The sequence below is a fragment of the Ursus americanus genome, chromosome 26, assembly GCF_024610735.1.
Source record: "Ursus americanus isolate L20-20 chromosome 26, mUrsAme1.1.p, whole genome shotgun sequence".
In the NCBI taxonomy this organism is placed as follows: domain Eukaryota; kingdom Metazoa; phylum Chordata; class Mammalia; order Carnivora; family Ursidae; genus Ursus; species Ursus americanus.
The window spans coordinates 19,116,021-19,123,178 of NC_142152.1; the positions used below are offsets into that span (position 1 = coordinate 19,116,021).

The 7,158-nt window shown below is 45.9% G+C and overlaps 1 protein-coding gene across 3 annotated transcripts in view; it reads left to right on the forward strand.

The window, feature by feature from the left end:
* The window catches only part of COQ6 (coenzyme Q6, monooxygenase), a 22,046-nt gene extending 15,091 nt beyond the window's left edge, over window positions 1-6,955 (forward strand). For all 3 annotated transcript variants that reach the window (XM_087856129.1, XM_087856128.1, XM_045807830.2), the window contains exons 4-12: window positions 264-387; window positions 2,303-2,433; window positions 3,092-3,199; window positions 3,291-3,353; window positions 3,736-3,843; window positions 5,289-5,491; window positions 5,571-5,686; window positions 5,857-6,023; window positions 6,703-6,955. In XM_087856129.1, the coding sequence (XP_087712255.1) occupies window positions 264-387; window positions 2,303-2,433; window positions 3,092-3,199; window positions 3,291-3,353; window positions 3,736-3,843; window positions 5,289-5,491; window positions 5,571-5,686; window positions 5,857-6,023; window positions 6,703-6,732 (1,050 nt within the window). In that variant the 3' untranslated portion in view covers window positions 6,733-6,955. The remainder of the gene's footprint in view (window positions 1-263; window positions 388-2,302; window positions 2,434-3,091; window positions 3,200-3,290; window positions 3,354-3,735; window positions 3,844-5,288; window positions 5,492-5,570; window positions 5,687-5,856; window positions 6,024-6,702) is intronic.
* The last annotated feature ends 203 nt before the right edge of the window (window positions 6,956-7,158 follow it).

Consider the following 7,158-nt stretch of genomic DNA (forward strand, 5'->3'; position numbering starts at 1 on the left):
TTAGTTGTCCATATACTTTTCTGTATCTTGGAATCCATATTCTCTGTATTTTGTGTGAAAGTGGGAAGTTCCCAGTCAGTCTAAGGAAGTGGGGGGAAGCATTCTCAAGAGAATTTTCTTCTCGCCTTCTGTCTCCTATCAGAGGAACTGATACTGTGATTTTTCTGCTTCTGTCACTTAGGGAAGGCAGTACTGTTTCTGATGGGAGCAAGAGATCTTCTCTTCCTTGGGTTATAATACAAACTTTCCCTTCATGTTTCCAGGTGTGGGATGCCTGCTCAGAGGCCCTGATAATGTTCGATAAGGATAATCTGGATGACATGGGCTATATAGTGGAGAATGATGTCATAATGTGCGCTCTAACCAAGCAGCTGGAGGCGGTGTCAGGTGAGGCACCACCCTCTTGGCATCTTCCTTCTACTCTGCAAGGGGAAATTTTTCTAGGACTTATTGGAAAAAAGAATCCCTTTCATGGAGACTATCCACCATAAAGAAACCCTCTGATGGATATCTTAGGGTTTTTTCTTTTTTTTTTCCCCCAACAGTTTTATTCAGGTATAATTTATATGCCCTAAAATTCACCCATTTTAAGTGTACAATTTAGTGATTTTTAGTGTAGAGTTATGCCACCGTCACAATATCATTTTAGAACGTTTCTGTCACCTCAAAGAGAAGTCTTACCCCATTCCCAGCCCCAGCCCCTGGCACCACTGATCTACTTTTGGTCTCTCGGGATTTGCCTGTTCTGGACATTTCATTTCATGTAGAGTGAATCATAGTGTATTCTTTTGTGTCTACTTCTCTCCCCGGACATATCTTTGATATTCATTCATGTTGTAGCCTGTATTAGCAGTCCATTCTTTTTTTCTTTTTTTAAGATTTTATTTATTTATTTGACAGACAGCCAGTGAGAGAGGGAACACAGGCAGGGGGAGTGGGAGAGGAAGAAGCAGGCTCCTAGCGGAGAAGCCTGGTGCGGGGCTCGACCCCAGGACTCTGGGATCACGCCCTGAGCCGAAGGCAGACGCTTAAGGACTGCGCCACCCAGGCGGGTGGGTACTGAGGAGTAGACTTGCTGGGTCATATACTCTATGTTTAACATCTTCAGAAACTGCTGAACTTTTTCAAAGAGGCTGCACTTTCCTACCATTAATATATAAGGGTCCCAGTTTCTCCACATCCTTGCCAACACTTTTCCTTTTATTTTTTTATTCTATCCATCCTGGTGACTGAAACGGTATCTTATTGTAGTTTTGATTGTATTTCCCATCTTCTCCTATGCTTATTGGCCATTCGGAGAAATGACTATTCAGAATCTTCTGCCCATTTAAAAACTGAATCGTCTTTTTCTTTTTGAGTTATAGGAGTTCTTTATGTATTCTGAATATAAATTCATTATCAGATATATGATTTGGAAATACCTCAGGATTGTTCGAAGTGAGAGAAAAATCGGAAGTAACTTAAATGCTTTCTGATATGGTATAGTAATTTATCCATTCAGTGAACTTATGTGCAGCTTTGTTTTCATAAAGATTTTATTTTTTTAAGTAATCTCTACACCCAACATGGGGCCTGAACTCACAACCCTGAGATCCAGAGTCCCATGCTCTACTGACTGAGCCAGCCAGGTGCCCCACTTAGTGCAACTTTTAAAGATAATTTAGGCCTAATCTTTAGTCACTTAGAAACACGTTCCATAACATATTGGTGAAAAAAGTACATGTCATATCCTATGTCTACACGCGCATCTATACACATAGGAAATAGCTGGAAAGCTACATGGGAAAGCTCTAAGTGTAGTTGCCTCTGAATCGTATGATTCAGGGTGATTTTTCCATCCCTTTTAAATCTTTGTTGTTCAGACTTTGCAGGCATATCATTTTTATGATCAGAAGAGTAGAATGATTTCCAGTGGCAAAAAAAATCTTAGGAAATCTAGAACTTTTTTAAGCCCCTGGGATTCCCACCCTGTTGATTCTGAGGCACAGAGTGAACCTAGAAGAGCAGGAATGTGGGGGTGAGAAGGAAGAATCCCTGCTGCGGGCTGGTCATTCAGTGAGGGCTGATTTTTTTTTTTTTTTTTTTTTGACACTGACTCATCCCTGTGGCTCTGTCATTTACCAGCTCTCAGACTGCAGCATTAATTATAGTAGCTATATTTTAGATTTCACTTTTCTTGTTTAGGAGTAAACGATAAGAGACAGCTGTCCCGAGAGCTCGCTTTAGATTTAGTTACAGCTTTTTCCTCAGCCCGTGTGGGCTCCCTTTCTAATGTTTTGTTTTCTCTCTTCTGACCTCCTAGACCGGGTGACGGTTCTCTACCGGAGCAAAGCAGTCAGCTACACCTGGCCTTATCCGTTTACCATGGCAGACTCCAGCCCTTGGGTTCATATTACCCTAGGTGATGGCAGCACCCTCCAGACTAAATTGTTGGTAGTTGAAAATTCTTATTTTGCCAGGGGTCTTGCATATCCATAGCTTATCCTAGACTCTAGGGCCTTCTGTTTTAGATTTAAGCTATAATTTTTGGCAAAGTTTTTGGTTATAAGGACCAGTACGCACTCAGGCCAACTCAAGTTAAGATGGTCTTGTAAATCCTGTATGGGAAGCAGTCTCCTGGACAGTCTTAGGTCTTGAAAGAAAAGGGGAACAGGAACAGCAGTTGAGGTGGTTCTTTCCCTCGCAGGAGTCCTGTAGTCACTTCATCTCCTTGCACTTCCCATGTCTCTGTTCGCCAGCTTCCCCTTTTACCTGGCAGCCATTCCTAACCTTCCAGCAGGACTGTTCAGCTCCAGTGCCTGCCATATTAACTTCTAGTTCAAGTATCAAGAGAATTTGGCTAAGTTAACCTATAGCTGACACCTCATGGGGCAGATGGCCAGCTTTGGTCCATTAGCTGACACTGGGGCCACCTATGTAAGGCCACCCCTCCCAGGGGCTGTGAGTGAGGTGGGCGGGGTAAAAGTTGCCTGCCACGGATGAGCTTGTGAACAGTCGGGACTAGAGAAAACTTAAGGAGGCAGAGACAAACTTCTGGAACAGCTGCATGTGTTAGGAGGTTATAAGACAACAGACTTTTGTTTCCACGCAGATCGGTGCCGACGGTCACAACTCAGGAGTGCGGCAGGCTGCCGGGATTCAGAATGTCAGCTGGAACTATGATCAGTCTGCTGTTGTGGCCACTCTGCATTTATCAGAGGTAAGATCCTGAGCCCATCATCTGGGGACCCTGCTCGAGTTTAGTGGGTACTAAGTGCTTTTCGTGAGAACTCGTCCTTTCTCTGTTGTAGGCCACAGAAAACAACGTAGCTTGGCAGAGATTTCTTCCCTCTGGGCCCATTGCTCTGCTCCCGGTAAGAAGTCCTTCTGGCTGGTCTGCTTAAACATGCCCAGCCTTCTTCTCTTATGGCTTCATTTTCTCTCAACCTTTTTCTGGTTTCTAGGGAATATGCCCAGGCCAACTTTGTTTCCCCTTACTTCCTGTATGCTGGAGAGCTCCCAAGAACAGAAGTCTTACCCTTATTTTTTTATTTATTTTTTTCTTTATTTTTTTCTTTAGTGCGTGTGTGCCTGAAAGTGGGGGGAGGGGCAGAGGGAGAGAATCTCAAGCAGTCTCCCTGCTGAGCGTGGGGCCCCGCGTGGGTCTCGAGCTCCCGGCCCTGAGATCATGACCTAAGCTGAAATCAACCGACTGAGCCACCCAGGCGCCCCAGTATTGATGTTCTTTTGACACAGCTCTCAGACACCTTGAGCTCCTTGGTCTGGTCCACATCCCATGAACATGCAGCAGAGCTCGTCGGCATGGATGAAGAAAAGTTCGTGGATACCATTAACTCTGCGTTTGTGAGTATGAGCTTGTCCCGCTGGTGCTGTGTTGCAGGGCGGATACAGAGAGGTGGTTTTGATGAGGGAAAAAGGAATAAGCAACCAGTGGCCCCTTTGTAACTCTAGGGTTTGATCTGGGCTACGTGGAGGGGAGGGCATTCAGGAAAATGCAAAACAATGGAACTTAATAACCTCCGTGCTTTTTTTTGAGGGTTGTGGGCCACTGTTGTAGTTAGCATTGGCCTGTTTTTTGAAGCTGTAACACTTGGCTAATTTTGAATAGCTGTACTAGGTTCAAAGTACCTGAACCTTTGAAGCCTGATTCATTAGAAGGGTTCTTAGAGGAGCTGAGCACATTTTAGCAGGGAGCGTAAGAGAAAGTTTTGTAGATGGACGTGGGTTCAGTATTCGGAAGTAGACACAGCCTTTAATAATATTGGCACCAAGAACTTCAGAGCTTAAACACCACGTATATCTAAATTCACTAACAGTAATAATCAGTAAGATTTACTGGACGTTTGCTGTGTGCTGTCTACGGTGAAAAGTTGTACCTGTCTGATTTTAATGCGCGGAACCGTCGAGGAGGGTATTGTTGTCATGCTCGTTTAGAGCTCAGTTACTTGCCCGAGGTCACAGAGCTGGCAGTAAAGCCGGGTTTAGAAGTCAGGCTGGCCCTGGAACCTGTGGTTTTAACCACAGACTCCACCACCTCGCCAGTGACTTCGCAGTACTTTACGCCGAGGAACTTAGACGTCAGGGCTCTGGAGTTGCAACGAGAGGGAAAGGAACTGCACGTACTAAGCGGCTTCCAGGGTAGGTGGTGAACACTGCCCCTCTGGCCGCTCAGCGTGTACTCCTGCCACGGGCTTCCGCAGTGCGAACGTTTAGCAGCAATCACACGTGCCTTCTGGTAGAAGAGTGGAGGGTTGGGGGGGAGGCTCACAGCTTCTGGATGCTCTGAGGGTCACCCTGGTGAATTTAAGATTTTGGAGAGAGTGTGAGCGAGCGCGTGCAAGAGCAGAGGGAGAAGCAGACTCCTCACTGAGCACAGAGCCTGACGTGGGGCTCAATCCCAGGACCCCAGGATCATGACCTGAGCTGAAGGCAGATGCTTCACGGAGCCACCCAGGCGCCCCTAGAAGGACATTCTAAGCAGAGGGAGGAATGCCAGGGGCGAGAGGATGTTGTTTGGTTTTTGAGGGTTAAGGTGAAGTGAAAGGTGGAAGTTCACAGGCAGGGGCAGCTCAGGAGCAGTTTGGTTTGATCCTGAAGCCTGTGGGGAAGGGTAAGGACTTGTGTTCGGCATTGTTTAAGGGGCTGGTCACCTGTGGTCTAGATCAGTTTAGACATGTTAGGTGCCATTAACGCTTGGCTTTAGTGATAAAATGGGTTTCCTTGCTGTTTTTTTTTATTTCCTGTTAATCACTGATGAATTTCCACTGTCTGTGGCTGGCGCTACTCAGTGGAGTGACGCCAACCACACGGACTTCATCGACTCGGCCAGCACCGTGCTGCAGTCTGTGGTCGGCTTTCTGAGGCCCACTAAGGTCTCAGCTCGCCAGCTGCCCCCAAGCGTAGCCAGAGTGGACGCCAGAAGCCGAGTGCTGTTTCCACTTGGGTTGGGACATGCTGCTGAGTACGTCCGGCCGCGGCTGGCGCTCATCGGGTAAGACGACAACGGAGCCGGGCCGCTCTCTCCTCACCTGGCTGCAGGGGTCCGCACCTGAACTCTGCTTTCTTCTTAGGGATGCGGCCCACAGAGTCCACCCACTTGCAGGACAAGGTGTCAACATGGGCTTTGGGGATGTCTCCAGCTTGGTCCATCACCTCAGTGCTGCAGCCTTCAATGGGAAGGACTTAGGTAAGGGTTCACATACCTCAGAGAAGTATCCAGAGGTCATGTAGTCAGGGAAGGTCGGGACCCCAAGATGCCCCTCCGTGGCCAGATGTGGTAGACATGGATGTGTCTGGCTTGCTAGGAAACAACTTCACTATAAGATGAGGGATTTATACCTTTCCTCCTTCCTCCAGGCTCTATGAGCCATCTCACAGGTTACGAAACAGATCGACAGCGTCACAACACTGCTCTTCTGGCTGCTACTGACCTACTGAAAAGGCTCTATTCCACCAGTGCCGCTCCGTTGGTGCTGCTCCGGACGTGGGGTCTACAGGCCACAAACGCAGTATCTCCACTCAAAGTAAGGTCGCTCACGGCTCTCCAGGAGTTGCCCACTGAGGAGGGACTTGGCCAATGATCTGAATTTCTTTGAATTAATTTTCTTGGCTGTAAAATAATCTTTTTATGCATACCTCCCCCATTGGTTACGAGCAAAAACATCCTTGCTGGGCTTGTGGGTGCTAGAGCCCACATCTAAACAATAAGTTTATAGGAGGAAGAGGAACTTAAAATAGTGAATAGGAACTTTTAAAGATAAAGATGCATTAGGGGCGCGTGGGTGGCTCAGTTGGTTAAGCGTCTGTTGATTTTGGCTCAGGTCATGATCTTGGGGTTGTGAGATCGAGCCCTTCTTCAGGCTCCGCACTCAGTGCAGTCTGCTTGTCTCTCTTGCTCAAATAAATAACAATATTTTAAAAAAAAGCTTTAAACTCCTTTTGCTGCTTGGCCTGCTTCTTTCCTGAGAAACTTCCATTTAAAGACACTTCGGAGGGACTCTTAAGTAGGCTCCACTCCCATCATGGAGCCTTGAAATCACAACCCTTATACCAAGACCTGAGCTGAGATCAAGAGTTGGACGCTTAACCAACTGAGCCACCCAGTCACTCCTGGATATTTTATTTTAAAATATTTTCTTCACTTGCTCTCACACCTTAACAATGTCAAAATATCATTCTTTTTTTTTTTTCATTTTTCTCCAGGAACAGATTATGGCCTTTGCAAGCAAATGAATGCTCCTCTTCTGGACATTCTGTTGAAGAAAAATGAACACCTTTCCTCAAGACCGTCACATATTTTCAAGATTTAATAAATTTGCTTTATGTTAGAATTCTCTAGTCACTTTTTCTCCTCTGCTTAATGGGCCTGTGGAGTCCAAATAATGAGTGATCGATAATTTGCTGTGAGGAGGGCGTATCAGTCAAGCCAATAAAAAACCCCAAAGGAAGACTATTATGATTTGGTTGAAAAGCCTTTTTATTACTAAAAGAAAAATTGCTAAGGTACTGTCTTGTTCATTTTTGAGAGAGGATTTATAAAAGGGAAGATTTCTAAAAGTAAGTTGCTATCAACTTGAAACAGGCTTCTATTTACATAGCATATTTTATGGTAACCTCCTGGTAACCACAAGGGAGAAATACAGTAAGTACACAAAAGAA